The sequence below is a fragment of the Beta vulgaris genome, chromosome 3 (assembly GCF_026745355.1).
Source record: "Beta vulgaris subsp. vulgaris cultivar EL10 chromosome 3, EL10.2, whole genome shotgun sequence".
NCBI lineage: Eukaryota > Viridiplantae > Streptophyta > Magnoliopsida > Caryophyllales > Amaranthaceae > Beta > Beta vulgaris.
The window spans coordinates 18101132-18122401 of NC_079204.1; the positions used below are offsets into that span (position 1 = coordinate 18101132).

General features: G+C 34.8%; 2 protein-coding genes across 10 annotated transcripts; one reads left to right on the forward strand and one right to left on the reverse strand.

Annotated features, from left to right (window-relative positions):
- Positions 1-160: 160 nt before the first annotated feature.
- Positions 161-13059, reverse strand: LOC104889061 (type I inositol polyphosphate 5-phosphatase 12). Of its 3 annotated transcripts, XM_048641216.2 has the most exons (13): positions 12644-13059; positions 12349-12528; positions 11814-11901; positions 4268-4520; positions 3117-3930; positions 2879-3003; positions 2696-2780; positions 2450-2615; positions 2310-2350; positions 1695-1962; positions 1471-1594; positions 925-1285; positions 161-694 (listed from the first exon to the last, which is right to left on the reverse strand). In XM_048641216.2, the coding sequence occupies exons 3-13, from the start codon at positions 11839-11841 to the stop codon at positions 356-358; spliced, it is 2604 nt and encodes an 867-aa protein (XP_048497173.1). In that variant the 5' UTR covers positions 11842-11901; positions 12349-12528; positions 12644-13059; the 3' UTR covers positions 161-355. The 3 variants fall into 3 exon arrangements, with proteins under 3 accessions (XP_048497173.1, XP_010672504.2, XP_010672503.2); XM_010674202.4 differs by lacking the exons at positions 11814-11901; positions 12349-12528; positions 12644-13059 and adding an exon at positions 5187-6129; XM_010674201.4 differs by lacking the exons at positions 11814-11901; positions 12349-12528; positions 12644-13059 and adding an exon at positions 5187-6129 and having other exon boundaries at positions 2310-2615.
- Positions 13060-18142: 5083 nt separating this feature from the next.
- On the forward strand, positions 18143-20511 carry LOC104885056 (protein unc-13 homolog). Of its 7 annotated transcripts, none has more exons than XR_007272577.2 (5): positions 18143-18379; positions 18642-18908; positions 19123-19238; positions 19532-19729; positions 20371-20506. XR_007272577.2 is itself a non-coding variant. In XM_048641217.2 (5 exons), the coding sequence occupies exons 2-5, from the start codon at positions 18780-18782 to the stop codon at positions 20395-20397; spliced, it is 402 nt and encodes a 133-aa protein (XP_048497174.1). In that variant the 5' UTR covers positions 18144-18379; positions 18642-18779; the 3' UTR covers positions 20398-20511. The 7 variants fall into 7 exon arrangements, 3 of the variants coding, with proteins under 3 accessions (XP_048497174.1, XP_048497175.1, XP_048497176.1); XR_007272576.2 differs by having other exon boundaries at positions 18144-18379; positions 19128-19238; XR_007272575.2 differs by having other exon boundaries at positions 18144-18379; positions 19529-19729; positions 20371-20505.
- Positions 20512-21270: the final 759 nt, after the last annotated feature.

Sequence of the window (21270 nt, forward strand, 5' to 3'; positions counted from 1 at the left end):
ACTATTTCAGGGTTAATGTAGTGCAGAATTTTGCGCCACCAAGACATTCAATCTTCCGCTCTTCTTTACACTGAAAACAATTAGATCTTCAAAATTACAACGTTTGGGAAAAAGAAACTTCTGCAGCAAAAAATAGAAAGAATAAAAAGAATATGTGAACTGACGATCCTACAACTGATCCAAAGCGTAACAGAAGCTATTCCAATGGCTTCATGTATTTACAAAAAGATGTTAGGACATTCTATGTAAAAATTGCAAACACATTTTCATTTGCACTCCAGTGGAGAAAAGAAGGCTATTGGAAAATCTAATTCTAAAAAATGAAGGGATTTTTCGTAGGAATCCCCCCTCGACATCAACCACGATCAACTGTGTCAAGGTTATTATCACGACGTTGACTCTCTGAGCGAAAGTGGGACCCATTATTTCCCCTCCTAGAGCTGCTTGTTCTTGAGTCCACCCGTAAAGTCCTTGTTGAGTAGCAATGGCGTACGCGGATGCGGTGCGTTCTGAACTCCATAGTGCTACTGGATCGAATTTGAACTGATAAGACCACTTCTTTATCTCTGGTGTCTTCAGACCACCAGTTTTGAGGAACACCTTCAACTAAATCTCCCAATGTATGGAATTCTGTATGCCGTACAGTGACATCCATGCTTTGTTCAGGATTGATTACCCCACAGGCTGGTATTACCTACACAAATTTGTGCATATTGCCAAAAAATTAATATCTATTGAAAGAACACATACAGCATAATTTCCTCTTTAACATTTTCTTGCTATGAATATGTGGTTTCATCTTAATTCAAGTGTTTGAATGGAAATTGAGGGTGTGTAGTTATATATTGAAATGCCGAACTGGAGTATCAAGTTCCTGACACGGGTATTAAGACAGAATGCAGTAACATTGCGTGAAATCATTACCTCAAGCCAAGAAGGGAAGCCGAAGGAACCTCTAGGACGAAGATCAGTTGGTTCTCCATTGACATTGATAGTGCATTGTCCTTCGCATATAATGTGAAACACTACGTCATCCTGTTTGTCCTTGTTAGTTATCTGGAAAAAGGAAGTCTCCTGATTTTGAAGACTTATACTGTCTGAGCTAACTGCTGTTTCTGGTATCTGAGATAATTCTTGAAGTAACCTTTTAATTTCTTCACTAGTATTCATAGCCTCACCAAACTCTTTCCTCCTAACTGATCTATCTACTCTTGCTAGATGAACACTAAATTTACACCGCACAGGTTTGTGATCACTGTCAATAACATCCATGCAGGCTTCATACCTGTTAATATGTTAACCGAAGAGATCAGAATGCGAGATACACTGTTGTTTTCACCATTGAGAAAAAAGAGTTCCAGAACAACAAACTTGAGGAAAGCTCAGATGAGGCTACCCAAGTTCAATTCACGGCTGGACAGAGTTCTGATAAGTTTAGATAAGTTTGTAAGTTTAGAGGAGGGAGCATACATTTGAATTGAGGCAAGTATTGGGCAGTTCAAACTGCATTCTGAAACTGGTCCTGTACGACAATCACGATATATTACTCTGTCACACCAAGCAGGAATCCGCTTCTTCTCTCCAGAATCGTAGCCTAGGAAATATATAAAGATTGTGATCAAATAAGATGAAAGAAAAGTGGAACATTGAGAGAAAAATGTAGATTTACCCCAGAAAAAAGAGAGAAAATCTACCTCCTAATCCTGGTACATGCCTTTCAAATTTGTAAGTTGGAGGAAATTTAATCATAGCCTCGCGCATTCCCTGGAAAACTTTCCCAGCTTTCATTTCTGCTCGAAGCTGATCCTTTTCTCTTAGCCAGTCAAAACTTCTTTGAGAAACAAAATCTCTTGCTTCATCATATGATATCCCAAAAAGTCGATAATTAAAATCACCGAAAAACACAACCATGTCTGCTTCAGATAAATCAGGTCTTCCTTCGTCAGAGTTCCCGTTGGCACCCTGCAGCACAACCACATAGAGCTTGATCAAAGGTGCAACAACTTCTGTCCCACATTAGTTTGTGCAGTTTGACATTTTCGGTCAAAAATCATCAACTTTAACTTTATATTATACGTCGTAGTATAAATTCAAACTTTATTGTATAAAGATCTTGTTATATTTGTTTCAATGTGTAATTTCAAAATATAAGTTTTTAAAATTTGTATTAACACACAGTAGTGATTTAAGGTTTTAATGGTAAAACAAGGTGTCTCGGAGACTGAGGAAGTCAAACTGTGTAAACTAATGTGGAACATAGACAAATTATGAATTTAATGAAACCAGTAGAAATCACAATTCTCACATACATTGGCTGTACGAAGAACTTGAGCAGCAGAAGACGCTCCAGCTGCAAGAGAGAGGAGCAATGGGAAGCCAGAAGAATAAAGCAGCCAAAATAAATATAAGCACAACGCAAGAGAGCAATACAAAAGCAGACATCGCATACCAGCAGCAACATTAAGTAAGTGAGATTGCCGAGAGTAGACCATAGTTCGAAAGATATGATCGAAGTCAGCATTACGACGATTCACTGCTTCCAAATGTGCAGCTAAGTGACAGTTTACAAAACATATTATTCTATCATGGACTCTCAACCTCAAGCCTACTCCTCCCTGCAAATTTTTGTTTCATCAATACATAAGAGACGCGTGCTATATAATGAACTATGAATTACTGAATTAAAGGTCCATACCTTGTTACCAATCGTTCTGCCAAATCCACAAGCAACTGCTGCAACATCAAGGTCTCCAGCATGCATTCTCAAATTCTTTCGTACCCTGAAACAGATACTTACAGTTCAGCATATATGTACACACAAAAGTAAGCTGCTGTTCTTGGAAGTCAGCATCAAGATAATACAGTCATGCATAGTTACCAGATAGCTACGAGCAAGCCAGCAAGTTGGCGTGAACCTACACGCTCAAAAATCATCCCTTCATCTAAGACCCTACCAATAGCATCTTGCCAATGTTGCCCAATGGCACTTCCTTCTAGTCCTACCTGTATGTACGAGAGAAATTAAGAAAACATCCAAAGATCCATGTGACAATATTAATCTATAGCCCATTAGACAAATAGAAGTAGTAGAAGAAACTTAGTGTGGAGTTCCTCACAGTTTCTTTGGCTGCAGACATGGCAAGAAAGCCAGCTCCCATTTCCACTTCTTGCAAACCAACCACAACAATTCCAACATCAGATACCGCAGAACCTAACCATGACTTGAGTCCTTCAGGGTTAGGTTTTCCTTGACCAACATTCCATGTTCCTACTAACATCTTTATACTTTCTCGTCTCGTGTACAACAACTCTTTTGAAGACAGTGCAGTGCGTACTACATTGTCAATTGGGCCAGGAGATGTTAGATGCCATCCACGTATACCACCATGGATAGCCATGCTGAAAACATGACCTCCACCAATTGCCATCTTTATCACTGGACTACTATGAGCAACCCATCCTGCCATAAGACTTCCTTCAAGGTCCAACAGCTGCATCACACCACTAGCATATCCCACCCATAGCCTTGGACCATGGGTACAAAAGCATAGAACAGCACAAGGATGATGGTGGAATTCTTGGAGACGGTTTCCATTTGAATCCCACTGAAGAATTAATCCATTTGAACATCCACTCCAAATGGTTCCATCTGAAGTTAGTACTAGTGCCTCAGTCTTCTTGTTTTCTTCATTAAATGCCCCTGTACCCCTTGTAGCTACTCTACGTACAGCATCTGCTGCACCCATTATAGCATTACGTGATCTCTGTAGAAAACCCTGAGGCTTTTCCTTCTTGGATTGAGAAACGAACTTCACTTTCATCTCATCTTCTGCAGGTGGTTGTTGATCCTGAGGCACTGGCATTTCAGCTCGATTTTCAATTTGACCATCAATGTTAAACACTTTAACAAGTTCCTTAGTACGAGCATCCCTGCAAAAGAACTCACTAATTAGGCTAAGTTCTAGTCACCTGAAATAGGCTTATCTGCACTTATTTGAACTCGTCTTAACTTATCAGACTTTCTCTTTAGTTGTCAATTCAACTTGTGTAGCCCTTACCTGACTTTATGTGAACTTTTTACAAAACATTTTACATAATAGTTTGGCGGCATCAACAACACAAAATAATTCAGAAGATGTGATTCTATATTGTTCTCTTTCTATAAAAATAAGTTGGAAGAGTATATTGCTGATCAACATTGTATTAGAAATTTGACATCAAATAGAGGAATTGGACGGAAATGGATAGGAATCGACACGAAGCATACCATAATGAGAAGGATAAAGAAGTAGCACACCAGACCCTGCCTCTGGCATGATCAGATAGCATAGCCTTAATATCTGAAGAAGAGATGTTGCATACGCCGTTCACTGTAACTTGGCTTCTTAAGTCTACATTCCCTCTCTCAACCAACAAGGCGGCCATGTGCTTTTCTTCTCCTGATAGAGACAGTGACTTCTCTATTGACTCCCATGGCCAAATTTTGATCACGCCACCTTCTGCACCAGACCACAGATCGCCTGCACAACCAGAAAACTCGATATTTATAGAAAGCTGAACTCAGTTGTATGAGATATCGTTTTGTCATTGCAATAATTCTAATTTCAACCAGAATGTGTCCAAATTTTGCCAATTCTTCCATTAAGATCAAAGACTAATCAATGCCGAGCAAGAGATGTTGACCACCTCAATCAATAATCATCTCCACCCAATTTCTCCAATTCCATCAACCATAACAAGTGTGATTTAATATCAATCACATATTACTAAAATTATGAATATATAAATAAAACAATGAAGTACATTTAACTCATAGATTTCTTTAACCACTTCATCTTACTTTATTTAGCATGACCCTTATCATCAATTCGTCACCTAAATATTCCTATCTTATGAAATTTATTATTCAAGATCCCACCTTCATACCAAAAAAAAAAACACCAATTTTACAAAATAAAATGATTTTTTTTGGCATGTTACACCAAAATCATATAGATCATCCACCCATGTAGTAAAAGAAACATGTAAACAAATAAGTTGACCAATTTCAATCAAACTCATCCACCCATTTCTATGCCTCTCAAATTCATTAACATCGCGAAGTGACCACCAACCTACCATAAAACAAAGGATTAAAAAACGATTGGGAATAAATGTCAATGCAATATGTTAATCAATAAATTTACCATAACAAGATATGATGATGGCAAGAACAGGTCCTTTATGAGCTTGCCAAGCAAGGCCCTCACGAAACGGCGACGTAGAATCATCCCCAGAATCCGAATTCTGATCCATTCTCCATGATCTAATCTTACCATCTTTATGTCCAGTCCAAACAAGTCTATTCCCATGATCAACCACCAAACAGATAGTCGGAGACGTCGCGGCGGACTCATAAAACGGGGCTGTATCCTCATCCCCACGTTTACCTTTGCCACCATAACCAGCACCAGCTTCATAAGCATCTTTAAAGTTCCAGAATCTGACCCCATTTTCCTGGCCTGCCCAAAGCTGACTTTCTGTACACCCTATGGTACGCAAGAATCTCCCAACTTGTGTCTCCCTTAACGGATGCGGACGAAGCTCCAACGCAGGGGGTCGGGTTGGGTGAACCGCAGCTCTTGTAGGAGCTTTGAATATCCCCATTCCGCCATTAGCGGTGAACTCCTGCATTGCTAGGCGTTGATCATCTTCATCAGAAGGGGAGGAAACAACAGCAGGGAGGGAGACAGAGTGATCGTAACGCGGGTTTTGGCCAGATGATCCGGAGGCGTAAGGGAAGAATTCACCATCTTCATCGGAGTCATTGTTGTAGAATGGACCACCAAGGTGACGCTGCTGCTGGTGGTGGCTGGAAATGCGCCCTTCATCGAGGGAATGGTTTCGGAGCTGGTTCGCCCTCTTCGAGCTTGAGGAACCAGAATTGACGGTGGTGGTGGTGGGGGTGGTGTTGGTAGCGGTGGTTGTGGCGGCGGAGTTAGTGGTGGAGGTAGTGGTGCCTTGTCGTGTATTAAGAGAATGAGTTTTGAGGTTGGGGAGAGATGATAAGACGTCCCTGTCTTCGTCCTCTGTCATATTTATGGTGCTTCACTATTATGATGATGATGATGATGATGATGACTCTGTTTTTGATCGCTTTGAGTATATAATTTGATCCCAAAAGAAAAATGAAAAATGAAAAATGAAAAATGAAAAAAGGAGAAGAGTTTTTGTGAAGATAGAGAGATAATAGAGGAGAGAGAAAGAGAGAAGATGGAAAATGGAGAGGAAATGGTAAGAGAGAGAGAAAGATGGAAGTTTGAAAGGCGGAAGTGGAGTAGCGGGAACAAAGGGGAAGTTAACGGACAGGAACGTTTTTAGTTTTTCTTGGTTGATTGTCTCATGTAAGAAACAGAAAATAGACACACAATTCTATATTTTTATTATTCACAAATTATTTGAATATGCGGATTAATTTTAACATGAAATTATATAAATGTAAGACTGGATTTTTCTAATAAATCCATTTTATTTTACATTATTCTAGTCATTCCTTCTCTTCCCCCTCCTTTGTTTTCTTAATATTCGAACAACAACAAATAATTTGAAAAAAATAACTAAGGTGTCTTATCGAACGGATTAAACTAGTTACTAAATGGATTAAACTAGTCACTGAATATGTTAAAGAATGTCATTACGAAATAGATTAAACTGGTCCCTAAATAGATTAAACTAGTCATGAAAGAGATTAAACTGGTCCCTAAATAGATTAAACTAGTCCCTATATTAAAAAAAGGTGACATGTTCTCTTCTTAATATTGGGCTTGGGTCATGCCTTATTTTAAATTAAAAGTAGGCGGTCTCTTACAAAACTAATTGTTAATTATTTTATTTTTCTTTTTGTATTCGTATTTTTATTATACACCCTTTGCCCTCATATAGTGTTTGTTTCTTTTTTATACGATCTACAAGAGGAACATTTGACATTCAGTATCTTCAATTTCTTATTAATAAAAATATATAAAACGTTGATATTATATAGTGGGACGAATCAAACAAAGTCCTACATGCACACATTTTCTTTATATATTAATGAGAATATTTGATCAAAGAATTTAATGTTGACCCACCTAAAATGAAACAAGCACCATATTATAGGACAGAGAGAGTATGATTTATGACTTTACAATTTACATACATTTTATGAAAGTCACCTTCTTGAAGGAAATCTATTCTTACTAGGACAAAATGTGTACATTGTTAACCAATTAACAAGATTTTTTTTAAAAAAGAAAATAAACAGTAATGTACGTTTTTAGAATTTATTGAGATTTTGACTCTTTTTTTATTCTAATTCAATTATCATAGATGAAACATTTAACAAGACACATATACATTAATCTCTCTACTTCATAGTTAAAGCTAAATGAAATTCAATGAGATCACTGATTCTCCTCTACTTATTTTAAATAAAAACTAGTATTTGGGCCCGAGCGTTGCCCCGTGTAATATTTTTTCCGAACTTAATATGCATTTTTTCCATTCTCGTTAAAATATAATAAAGAAATTAAAAACTCAACTAATAAAATGCACAAATATAATAGTGGACATTTAGATTATGAAAAAAAGTTGGTTGAGATGGTAATTGTGCTAACTTTATATATATATATATATATATATATATATATATATATATATATATATATATATATATATATATATATATATATATATATTTTAACAGTTACATAAGGTAATAGTGGAATCCAAATTTTAGGGAAAGACCACTAGGAAACTAAAGTGCAAAGAAAAAGAAAAAAAAGAAAAAACCTATACCTAGGTTCATATATAAGGTAAGTTAAAGTCCTTTGTAATTAGGGAGAATATGGTGATCTTTCTTGCAAGGGGTGACTCAATCCCATGACCTCTTGAATACGAGGTGATGCAAATACCATTAGACTATCACCTGCTACTCTTATATTTTCTTATATCAACCTCGCTAGGTTTGTCTTCGTATATACTTTTAAGATGTCAAGTTTGCAATTTTTCTCAATGCATTTTTAATAATTTTTCTATCCTCTTTATTGTTTGGGGTACTTTTTTTTATTGTTCTATTCCCTCTGTTTATTTTTAATTTACATACTTTTCTTTTTGATCTGTTTTTTTTAATCTACACATTATTGCTTTTATATTTTCGATAACATGTCCTCTAACTCATTTTTTTAATTCTCTCCACCATTGTAGTATAATTTTGTATTTTATCCTTGATTCTCTCTACAAAATAGAGTGAGTAAACAGAAAAAAAAAAAACATATGGAATATGTGTTTTGCATTTCCTCTTACGAAAAATACATATGTGACTCTATTGATTCTCCTTTAATTTCTAGGAAAAATTGAAATAGAGGTATGAACTTTGGGCGATAATTTTTAAAAGGTTTGAACTATTGACTAACCTGTGTAGGTCCCAACTTTAGGGGGTCTTAACTTTTAGCGAGCCCTAGTGACTTAAAACTGGCGATTTTTAAAAAAAATCTTACCTAGTTCCTACTTTCCTCCCTCAATTAGCCCTTCTGGTGTGACCCAAGTTTTACAATTTATGACCTATTAAGCCAGTTTCAAGTCACTAAGGTCCGCTAAAAGTTAATACCCCCTAAAGTTGGGACCTACATAGGTTGATTAATAGTTCAGACCTTTTAAAAATTATTATCCAAAGTTGAGACCTCTATCGTCAATTTTTCTTAATTTCTATCTTGCCATCTTGGTATATCTGGAAAAAAGTGAAGGCGAAGCAAGAAAATAGAAGTTAGGGACTGAAAAAACATATTACAACTAATAAAAATGGACGAAGAAAACAAATACTTCCATTTGAAGTTATGTGATTGTTTGTATATTCTTTGGTAAGTTCTGAGTAATTTTCAACATATTTCAACTTTTCATGATTTCTCCTTACCTTCTAAAAAAAATTCCAACATACTTCCTCCATTTTTTTATACATTTTTTTTTTTGAATAGTAAAATTAATTTATTAATAAAAAGTCATACGACATCTACATAAGCAATCGAATCAAACAAATACATAAGTTGAATCAAACAAAAATTTCCTTCATAAAAACTACGATCGTCAAACAAATCTTGCAATGTGGAACATCTCCCGCTTATATCGCTGGAAAATACAGCCTTGTTGGAGAGACAATGTAACGATCCCTTGTAGTCGTGAGGATGATTTCCGTTGGATTCATCTGACCGTATTCGAAAAAGTGATAACCTTTGTGATCCCGCATAATTCTTCACCAACAAAATAATTTCACGACAATCCATTAGATTTAGTATCCCGGATTGTAACCTGTAGAAATTCCCCCTCTAAAAGAGGAGAAAAACCCTGTCTTTCGAAGGAGGTCAAAAAACCTTGTCTTTCGAAGGAGATCGAAAAACCTTTTCTTACGAAGGAGATCGAAAACCCTTTCTTTCGAGGGAGAAATCGTTATTGGAAACCTAAAAACATATAAAAAACAAAGGTGGGGGCTTTCCAACGGTAAAAACCGATGAAATCCCCTTTAAAAATCAACAATGGAGGCTAGGGTTTTTGAAAGTAGGGAGGAGAGAGGGGAGAGAGAAAAGTTCCGTAACTTCCATTTTTTTATACATGCTATATAGAAAAAGTGGGGAGTTTTTAAGAAAGGCAGAAAGAGAAAGTCGGGGACCATCACTTTTTGAATAAAAACATTTGTTAAGGAAAAAGTATTGGTATTTTAAAAGAGAAAGTGGAGGACCACCAACTTTTTAATAGTATTTTAAGATCTTTATGGTGAAAATAGATCCATTTATAGTATACTAGCATTTTTTGCACGCGATGCGTGCTTTGAATTTTTTTCAAGATAGAAACTCGATTTTTTTTGACGTATGTAAAGTTGGAATTTGAACATTACACATACAAAGTATAATTGTTTTTAGTTTCAAAATTTAATTGGTTTAGTCTCTGTAACTTAAGTCTCTCACCAGTCCTTTTTTTTTTTTACTTTTCAAAGTTAAATTCTATGAACAAAATAGAAATTTTCCCCTTAAAGGTTTTCTTATTCCCAATACATGAACTTTCATTGCCATAATATAAACTTATTACATTATCATAAATCACCTGCAATTACTATGGCAAGTTAAAATATCTCACTCCATATTTCCTAATACTCAACTCGTTGTCCTCATCCTTCTTAAATTTATAATTCACAACCATACGTCCCCATCTATTTGTACCGAAAGCTCATATTAGTCTTAACACCATACGCTTAGTATTGCCATTATATAGCTTTAATTACCATGCTCTCTATTATCTAGATGTATATTTTCTTTCCCAACATCCATTTATATAATCTTACTCATCCAATAGAAGAAATTATGCTCCAAACTCTTTTACTTGACCCTTTTGCGGATATGATCTTTTATTACATAAGTATTGTAAATTATATCTCTCTAATCGATACTCCTCTAAACCACCACGAAGATTGGATCCTTTATTTCAGTGATACGACATTCTTATCTCAATCCTACACATCCTCTGAACTCACAAACCTCTCGTAACAACTCCATTAACTCATAAATTAGTATTTGACCTTTGAAATTCACATCCAAATTTACTCTTTCCTAACTATCTAATCTACATCCACCACATAACATCTTCATTCTTAGTTAGAACCTCCCAACAATTACTTCATCCTTCATTTATGACATCACAAATCTTCATTCTTATATAACCAAGCTCCATATTATTTTCGGAGATATCTTCGGATGATACCATTCGGCCTTGTTTATACGTCATAAGTAAATCTTGGGATATTTGACTACTTCTAATAATATCCTCAAAGCGACAATTGTATTCATTAAACAGAATTTCACAAGTACCCATCTTACAGCAAACTCATTCTAACTTAGGTTCCAAACTCCATATGACATAATTCATCCATGATATTGTGTAAAGATATAACTTGTTTCACTAGGCTTACGTGTTTCCAAACTTAAATTCCGAAAATAATGTTCATTAAATTGACCCAAATTCGAGAGACTTTTTCCTATGAGAACTTCTTCATAAAAATTTAAGTAGGAGTGAAGATCCTCTCTGTCATTAATAGAACTAGAAAAACCTGATTTATAATTTCACGAGTCCATATTTGCTCATAACTCCAGTTCATAATTTTCAAAGTTCATGATCATATATAATCAAAATCTCAAACCATAATAAAGAGTCTTTCATACTTTCAGAATTCCATATTAAACTTATATCACATATATTCTCACAATTGTCTTAAACCTGAAATTTTAACTCTAACATCCTTGATCAAAATTCCTTTCTTTTTCTCTGAAACTTTCAAATATAACTATAGTTTAAATCGAGAGCAAGTTCATACATATATCGAGTCGACGTCCCGACTTAGTTCATAAATCGGAGCACTTGTTGTAAAACCATTTATATAGTTAGATATACTAAAGATCCTTGCTTTAATTCTCATAGCTACACTTTCATATAAAAGATCAACTTACTAAGCATAAGAAGCTTATTATAAATTCGATGTGGAAACAAGTAGGTTTAATAATATCACACATCTATATTATTGAAGGATTCAACTACCTCCAATCAGTTCTTCATAAAAATATCACTCAGTAAAACTCATCACATAAAAAGCTTTCGCTCGTAGCTTAAAACCAAATATGTAGTTAACAACTCTTGTAAACACACGAATTACACTTTGAATAATTTTGTATTTATATAAAAGGCTTATTAAGCTCAGCACATGGAATCACATAAAGCACAAATATAGATTCAAAGGTGGAAGGACATGTGTGTACCTTGAAAATATTCCAAATAATTCGACATTCTGGATAACCACTATAGCTCGAACTTCATAATTTATCTCCATATACATACGCCAACAACCTCAAAATAATAACAACAATCATGAACCATCCTCACAACAATTTAGATAAACAAATTGAATTACTCATACTTTCTAAGCTCTTCCATGAACCAACCACCACAACTCTTATATACAACCCATTCTACTAATCCAACTCACAACATCAATTCCATCTCTAACTAACATCATTCTGATTTCAGAGAGTATTATCAAACGACATAATTTATAAAAACCAATTTTTATAAACTTACTTATTAAGAGGCTTACTTCATATTAGAAGCTTCAATCCAATAAGAAAGATAAAATATTCAATCTTTAGGTTTAACAACTCTTATCATAATTATATTTGCTAATCAATAACAAAATTGAGAACCAAGTTTATTTCTAAAATCAGAATATAAAATCCAACTGCACACACTTGAATTGGAATCAAAGGAGATGAGGAATCAAGAAAAATTAGCTTATACCTTCATATGGAAAGGAATACCAAAATAATGGAAGCAACAAGGCAAACAAGCCAACCACGGCAGCAACACAACACAAAGTACAGCAATAGCGCTGAACTTGTGTAAGGCGTAACTCATAGCTCCGAACTCCAAATTGAGCGATTTTTGTGCTCAAATTCATTAGCTCGAAGTGATCTACAACTTTGATTCAGAAACAAAGAGAAAAATTGGATTGCATGTTATAGATAATTGAGGAAACAGATTGTCGGAATAAAAACAGAGGAGAGAGAAAAGAAGATAGGAACACCAAACTTACAAAGACCATAACTCATAGCTCCGAACTCCAAATCAAGTGATTTTTGTGCCCAAATTCATTAGCTCAAAGTGATATACAACTTTGCTTCAAAAACAAAGAGCAGAATTGGATTGCATGTTGTAGATAATTGGGGCAACAGATTGTCGGAATAAAAACAGAGGAGAGAGAAATGAAGGTAGCAATACCAAATTTGCAAAGACCATAACTCACAGCTCCGGACTCCAAATCAAGTGATTTTTGGGTCTAAGTTCAATAACTTTTCGAGATCTACAACTTTGATTCAATAAGTTTGGGTAAATTCTGACACTAAAATGCAGAAATTGAGCATGCACAGTACGGGGTATAAAATCAGAGGAGAGAGAAAATTATTGTTTGGGGTTTTATTTTGGTTTTAAGGTTTTTCCCAATTCTTAACCACTTGGGTCATTAAACTGAAATCTTGAAGAGAATAATTGATCTATGGGAAAAATACACTTTGGCACTTGATTGAGAAGTTATGAAGAGGAGAGAGTGATGCTCTGGCATCTAGAGTAGATAGTATGAGTGAGCAGACGTAATTTGTAATTAAAAATGGGTTCTCTTTATTTCAAAGCTTGAAATCCTTAACTCAATATCTCTATTATATAAAATCCATACTAACTTATTTGTACTTGGAACTTACTTTAGACGATAAATAATAATTCTCAAAGTAATTTCTTTATTAATATGAACATAGCTAACTTTGACTAAAACGTGTCTTAAAATATCTGCTATTATACTTATCAAATCTCATTTATAAAGTCGTTATTAAACCTGCTTAAAATATAGACTATTACACTATCTATGATTTCTAATGTTATAATTTTTTAGTTGATTTTTAAATTAAGTATACTACTTCATATATTGTTAAGAAACTGGACACTTTGATTTCAAGTCAAATTTTTGTGAGTATGTATTGACGTTGTAGTGTATTGGTTGTAGTTTGTAAGTTAATTTTTTGGTTTTTGTAAAGTTTTCTCCTTTGAGTGATTTGTATGATGTAAATTATGCAATTATATGATTTTAGTTGACTTGTGAGTGATTGTTATAATTTTATTTCCATTATTTTTATTTGAATCTCCCTTTGATTTGTATGTGAATTTGTAATTTAGAAAGAAAAAGGGGTAAAATAGTCTCTTCATTCGGGAACACCATAGCCCCCCCTTCCCTTATATAATAGAGATGATGATTTTTGAGAATAATGATTTGTAAGTGAATTATGTGAATGTTTTTGTATGTATTGACGTCCTAGTATATTAGTTTTAGTTTGTAAGTTAATTTTTTGTTTTTGTAAAGTTTCCCGATCATATTCGTGATGTTCGTGATTTTTTATGATTTTCTCAATTCTATGAGTGATTTGTGAAGTTTCCTGATATAAGTGATTTCTGAGTGATGTTGAAATTTAACTTTCGATGGCTTTTTAGAACCCCCATCATAGTATGGACATTCCTTTTGTAATTTAGAAAGGGAAAAGGGGGGTAAAATAGGCATTTCAAAAGAGGACAGCATTGCTACCCCCTTCCCTTATGTAATAGAGATATACTTCCTCTGTTTAGAAATAGTTGCACCGTTTCATGTTTTCACGCTTACCGATGCATGGTTTCAAACGTTAATATTTCAATTATCAATGGATAAAAATTATAAAAAGTTAATATTAAAAAATATACATTGAGATGAATCTAATAAGATTTCATATGACTATGTTTTTCCTAAAATATAAATTACTAAAGATAATCAAAGTGTAAGATGTAAATAGTAAACACCATACAAATAGTGCAACTATTTCTAAATATAAGAAGTATGTAGTATTTATTATAATATTTTCATTTAAGGGAATTATAATATCTATAAAAAAAAAAAGGAGGAAGTATTTGTGAAAATAGTTCATAGAGATGAAAAACATTCTCCGGAAAAACTATGGGTTGAATTGAACTTTTAAAAGATACGGACCCAAACTAAGAAACTAATAAGTCAATGAAACTTCTAATGGGGAATTAAAACAAAGTTCTAAACCTACCAACCAATTAGCATCATAAACTTAAGAATACTACTATTATATTGATTGACTTATGGTCATGTTCGTTGGAAGTGTTGGATTTGTGGGCGACCATAAACTTGATCTTCTAAAGACCAACGTTGCACTTACATAATCTTTGGTGGGCCTCCAACTATTGGAAAAGATAACGAAAGATTAGAGCTATTCACCGACGGGATGGCCCGTTAAATTCGTCCAGATCGGCCTATTAAAGTTGTGGGCTTGGACAAAAAAATTTGCAAAAAGTTTCTAAATAAGCCCGACCTGCTAATATAAATGGGAGGTTATGGACAACCTCAAACATATTGCAGGCTAGTCCGTCCGGCCGTTTATCATAATATCTATTTTCTATGAAATTTATTTATTAATCTTACTAATTTAGTGTTGATTTATCTTTTGGAATATATAGTTTATTTGGACTAATATAGCTTTGATAACACATGATTATCTTTATTCTTACCTTTACAACTTAACTTGTCGTCCTCTAACATTTTTTTTAACGAATTTTTTTTAAATTTCTGTTTATCTTACATTGTGATTAAACTTTTTTTCTATTTTAACCAAAATTATGTTTTAATCTATATATATTAAAGGAAATTAGCTAGACTTATTTGGCAAAAAAAATAAAGGTATTAATAGGCCCGCATGCAAGCTCGCCCGTTTATTAGGACGGGTCATGGACAAGTAGTTGAGCTCATATAAAAGGGCTTGGACTAGGCATATAAGCCCCGCCGGACAAAAATTTAACCCGTCCCGCAACCTGTCCAAGTCCGCAAATGATCACCTCTACGAATGATCAATTTAGAAGGAATCTTAACGAAATTAAGAATATATATATGAAGACCAAATAAAAGCCAAGGATCTGGGGTGTTAATAGATAATACAGAGAAACATTGAAACATAAAACAATTAAAAGTAAGGCGGTTTAACCAACCATTGTTTAATAGAAAAGACTTACAAATTGTCTTGGAATGAAACTGATACTACTAAAGAGAGTTACAAATCTTGTGGATGAAGAGAGAGAGGGAGAGAGATTATCTGAGAAACTGATGTAGCCGTGTATTTTGCTCTGCCTTCACCTGAAGAAGAGTCCTCAATTTATAGGCAGGGAAGAAAGAAACTGTGACGTTGTTTTCCTGTAGATGAACAATTTGTCTTCTGCTTTATACTGTTGATAATTTTTTTTTTTTTTTGTTGAAGCTTTAAACTGTTGATGAATAGTTTTGCAGCTTTTCACTGTTGAAGAATTTGTCTGTTGTTGTTCAAAAATGCTAGTAAAGCTGTTGTTCTATAGCATTTTGTCTGTTGTCGCATAAACCCTGTTGCTGCTTTGGTGATAGTGAGAGAACCTTTTTTTTTTTAAGTCTGGAAACCAGTATCTTCTTCATCGTCACTCAGGTGGATGGAGGAGTCTACTGTTATTTCATTGACCGAAGTTATGGAGGATTCAGACATACTATTAGCTACTTGTCGATGATCCATGCGTAATCTTCGGGGGTTTTTGCTGAGGCAAGTAAGGAATTTGCTTGTGATTTTTGGGCTAGGAACTGAGATTGTTTTGCCCCTGATGTCATGACACTTGTGTTACTATTTTTCTTTAGCCATTCTCTAATGACTGGTTCGAGAATAGACTGTGGTGTATTGAAGTTTGACCACCATCTAATTTTGAATTTTCTTTGGAGATCCATGCTCCCTTGATCTTGGTTTATTACGAGGAACCATTGACAAACCCAAGGGAGGTAGAACTTCATTGAAAATAAACATGAGGCAGGAAAATTCCTTTCAATATTTGAAGCTTTATATTGGGTTCTGAAAGTATTATAGCTTTTCATCACTTGAAGGTGAAGGATTTTTTGTAGAAGAGCCATAGAATTTCCACCAATGTGTAAACCAAGATGGCAATTTATCTGGCTGTATGGTTTTAGTGTTGAAGTAGATTAGCCAGGAATGGGTAATCTATTGTTTTGTATTAGGAAGGTGGAAAACCAAGCCTGTTGGTAATCCCAATAATTTAAGGTTTTACAATGTGGGAAAGTGTTATTGAAGCTAATAGGGAAGGCTTTGTGTTTTAATAGGTCTTGATTCTAGTCGTGAGGACTGAGAACCTTTGGGATTTTGATGTTTGAATAAGAGGGCTCTGGTTGTTCATTTTTATGGAAGAAGTGTTTGAATTCAGTGGAGCCATTGATTTCAAGGATTGTCTGATAATATTATGTTGTTTTAGTTCGATCCCATGGTTTGTAGAACCAATTTTTTCCAAAGATTTTTTGAATTGAAAAATAGGGATCTTCATCATGATATCCATGTTCAATTGTTATAATGTTTTGAGAAGCATTTTTTACAAAATATTCGGAAGTCTCATTTTTCTTAGGTTGAGCCACCACAACCTGAGAGCTTCCTGGTTTTACAAATTATTTTTGAGGAGGGGTTTTTTGAGAAGATTCTCCTTCCTCTGTTTTTGAAATAACTGTAATATTTTTACCTGCGAGAATTTTTGCTTTCTATGGTCGCTTTGCTGGAGTTACCCTGGTTTTGCTTAGAATTCTGGAAAGCTTGGACGATTTGGGGGGTGTTTTAGGATGGACGAAGGATGCTCAGAGATGGAAAGGAGCCAGTCTTGAACATCCTGTATTCTATCAATGGAGGAGGTTTCACTATCCACATTCTGAATTGCGTCATACTAGGTTTTTATTGGTTTTTGTGTGGTGCATATGGTTTTCTCAGGAGGAGGTCGGGATTTCTCCTTATCTTTTATCTTTTTTGGCATTTCTGTAAGAAATTCACGGGTTAAGAAGTCAGGGATAGAATTCTCTTCTCCTTTTATATGCTCAATCTCAAATTCAAAAATGCTTAAGATAGACTGCCATCTGGCAAAAATACGTTTTGCAACAATGTTTTGGACATCCTTTTTTAAAACAGCTTTAGCAGCTTCATAATCAACTCGTAAAATGAATTTTTTATTTAGTAAATCAGATTGGAATTTGGTAATACAAAGGACAATTGACAACATTTCTTGTTTTATAGTAGAGTATTTTTTCTGGGTGTCATTCCAGTGCCCTAAGGTGAACAGAATAATGTATTCTTTTCCATTATCGACTTGTTTTAAGATACCTCCGTAACCTTTGTCACTAGCATCTATTTCAACAATTTTAGGTAGATTAGGGTTTGCTAAACTAAGGCATGGAATCTTAAAACACGGGTCTTTATTGTTTTAACAGCCTGGGTATGGATATCAGACCAAGACGGTGGATTCACTAGTGGAAAAAACTGCATGTGCTACTTGTCAAGTGCTTCGGTTGAATAATCAACCCAAGCACTTGTGAATATTTTAATATTAAAAATTTACAAGTGCTTGGGTTGACTAGTCCACCGGAGCACTTGATGTCAAGTGCTCCGTTTGACAAGTCAACCGAAGCACTTATACTTGCACATAATCACCGCGCGCTTAACTTTATTACTGCACTCAAACTCCTCCCTCAAGAAAATAACCCTCACTTTATCAATTTGGAACCCTCAAAAACTCAGAACTCCTTCGCTTCCGTCGTGCTACGCGCTTCTCCATCGGACGTCAAATCTCGCCGGAATTAGGTCAAAGGAGAGAGAAAAACAATGGAGTGGGTCAGAGATCAAGTCGATGCTATCAATTCAGATCAGACAACTTCTCAATCAAGCTGCTAGTCATGGTTCGTCCGGTTTTTCTTCTAAATCTTAATTTTATCTCCTCTTTTTTGTAGTTTTTGTTTTCACATTTGCATAATTTGTAGTTTATTATTGTTCGATGTGTTCTTTTGTTGGTGAATTGTATATGAAGGTTGCTCAATTGAGGTCTGGTTTTAATTAGGGTTTGGAATTTATTTTATACGATTTTTGGTTGGTTTAATAAAAAAATTGTTTCTTGAATGTTTTTTTGTTGTTTGTAATGAGGATTTATTTTGATTTTTACAGAGGAATTGAGCAATGTTCAAATTCTGAATTTCGAAATTCTGCATTTGTTGAAGTTGATGGCGTGCAATCGAAGGATTTAGTAAATTGTAATCGAATTCGATAGCTTTAGTGGAAGAATCCTGTGAAGTTAGGATTTGCATGCCTGCTCTTGCTGGAAAGGCCGGGAAAAGAATGGATACCCTTTTGGTGCCCTTGGAGCTGTTATGCTGTATTTCACGCACAGAATTCTCTGACAAAAAGGCATACATACGGTGGCAGAAAAGACAGGTGACATTTTCTGGTTCTCTCACTAACCTTCTGTGTGTTGTTTCTCTAGTTAACCCCTGCCTCCACACTTCTTCAAATAATTAACCTGGACACATTAACGGATGCATTCTCTTACATAGATAGAGGCCCCCGCTGTGTTTCTTGCTGACTTCTTGCTGTTGATTCTATATGATGTTCTAAATTAATATCCGTGCTATACATGATTTTGTGTCAGTGTAGTTAAACATGTTGGAGGAGGGGCTGATTAATCATCCTGTTGTCGGTTTTGGAGAATCCGGAAGGAAGGCCAATGAAATTAGGATTCTTCTAGCTAAAATTGAGGAATATGAGGTGTGTGCTCTTTGCTGGCTTCGTTATTTGTCAATTTTGAATATTAACCTTGTTTTCCCATGGTTTTCATGATAATATTGGGAATCCCATTATTAATTATGGTGTGAGTAATTGTTACAATCTGCCATATGAATCCTTTAGTGTTGACAATGTTTAAGAAATGATGAAACTCATACATTTAGTGTGCTTTCTTCCATGTAACTGTAGTCTGTACATGTCTGTATCTCTATGAGGTGACTTTGGTTTTGAACATCATTGTTTTGTGTCTCTTTCTGCTTGATTTTCTACAGTAGTCTGAACTTTTGGATGACAAATTTAGGTGTTGAAGCAGCTTCACCTTGAAGCTCATGAACTTACGCTTCACGATGATGATATTGAGAGGGTTCAAAGGCCTTGGGAACTTGTCCCTGCCGATCATAAGATAGGAAAGCCACGTCCTTTGTTCAGGAAATTGGTATGCTAGATTGAGACTACTCTTTGCTGTTGCCCAAGTACATTTCACTTTCCTTCATTATGCTCCATTTTTTATTATTATATTTTTATGAAATTATTTTTTTTACTTAAATTATAAACATGTTTCTGCACATACAGTACCTGGACCATATTATATACATTTATAGTGATTTATTCTATCTGTATCATACCATTCTTAGCTTATTCCATGACACAAATATCTCTAAGACATTTTTGTTTTTTGTTATTTGCTATTTTCTGCATGTTTAATTATCATGAAGCTATAACATTGGCTACTTCAATTTCTGAATTTCATTTGATCAAAATATAGAGAAAAAACACAGTGGGAGACTCTCACCTCTCGAAGAGTGAGGAGATTGTACTTTGAGGAGATCACACTAATCCAGCAATACAATTATATTATCATTGCTTATTTGCTCGAAATTTACTGTTTTACTTTTCTAGCTAATTCTTAGCGGAAGTTCAGGGTAAGACAGCTAAAGTCGCCCCTCTTTTTATCAGTTTAATACCCCTGTCTGTAAACATGAATAACTAAATAGCTATCTCCGTTGAATATTTACCCCCTATGATATCAAAAACTAGTTCTCCAAATGATCTGATGTTATCATGAATCTTCCATGTTAAGTTGTCATAATACAAATCTATTGCTTGCTTGCAGGTAGTGGCACAACTTTTGACTACATAAGTGTCACACCTCCATACATGGAAGTGGATTATGGGTTACTTATGACCCAAGTATGGGATTCATCCTTGGTTGGAGAAGATACTTTTATTGTAAGCTTTGCATATCTCATTTATAATGTTATTTCCATTGTGTCTTGATTAAAGAGGGTATTTTTGTTTCTTGTAATTGGTCCCACTTAGCTCATGCTCTTTGTTCTAGTTATCCTTGCATCTGGATTGTGGTAATAGTGGCTCGTCTCTTTCATTATTATTAGGGAACATTTTACACTTAAACAACACTAAGTTTGCAGGTAGTGGCACAACTTTTGTTCTAGTTATCCTTGCATCTGGATTGTTCTTTCCAAGTTTTACCTTGTGTTAGCATCTGTAGGTTCTTTCACCTGATTATAATATCTGGTAGATCTTACTCACATTTAATCCACACTCTTTTTGTTTAATGTACAGCTTAAGGAGTTGAACCTTGATGGGTATGAAGTAATTTTGGTCACTTCTGGTGCTGTCATTGCTGGTCGTCAGAGGCTTAGGTTCAGGAAATTGGATTTTACTTTACTATCTAACATCTGATGCTCCTAGTTCCTTTTACATTTCACACCTGACAATTATGTTCAGCTCAGCACTAATTTTACTTTACTATCTAACATCTGATGCTCCTAGTTCCTTTTAATGTATTGGATATGAGCCCCACATTTGCATTTCATGCCTATTGGTATCTGCACCTGCTTTTCTTATCCCTTTCTTTGGGTTATTCATGAAATACATATGTAGTTTGAGCTTGTTGTGGCAGTAATTTTGTATGTCTCTAATATTTGCTATAATCTGTTAAAACCATGGTTGTTCAACGTTTAAAGTTAAAGAGTTTCAGGTGAGTGAATTT

Bases quoted from the DNA above. Each gene is read 5' to 3' on its own strand.
- LOC104889061 (XM_010674201.4), bottom strand. From the start codon at position 6,075: ATGACAGAGGACGAAGACAGGGACGTCTTATCATCTCTCCCCAACCTC. The intron at 3,931-4,267 runs GTATGCTTCGTG...GTTCTTTTGCAG, and splicing joins TCTTTATCCTTCTCATTATG to GGATGCTCGTACTAAGGAAC. The intron at 2,616-2,695 runs GTATGGACCTTT...AAAAATTTGCAG, and splicing joins GCAGAACGATTGGTAACAAG to GGAGGAGTAGGCTTGAGGTT.
- LOC104885056 (XM_048641217.2), top strand. From the start codon at position 18,780: ATGCCTGCTCTTGCTGGAAAGGCCGGGAAAAGAATGGATACCCTTTTG. The intron at 18,909-19,127 runs GTGACATTTTCT...GTGTCAGTGTAG, and splicing joins TACGGTGGCAGAAAAGACAG to TTAAACATGTTGGAGGAGGG. The intron at 19,239-19,557 runs GTGTGTGCTCTT...TGACAAATTTAG, and splicing joins CTAAAATTGAGGAATATGAG to GTGTTGAAGCAGCTTCACCT.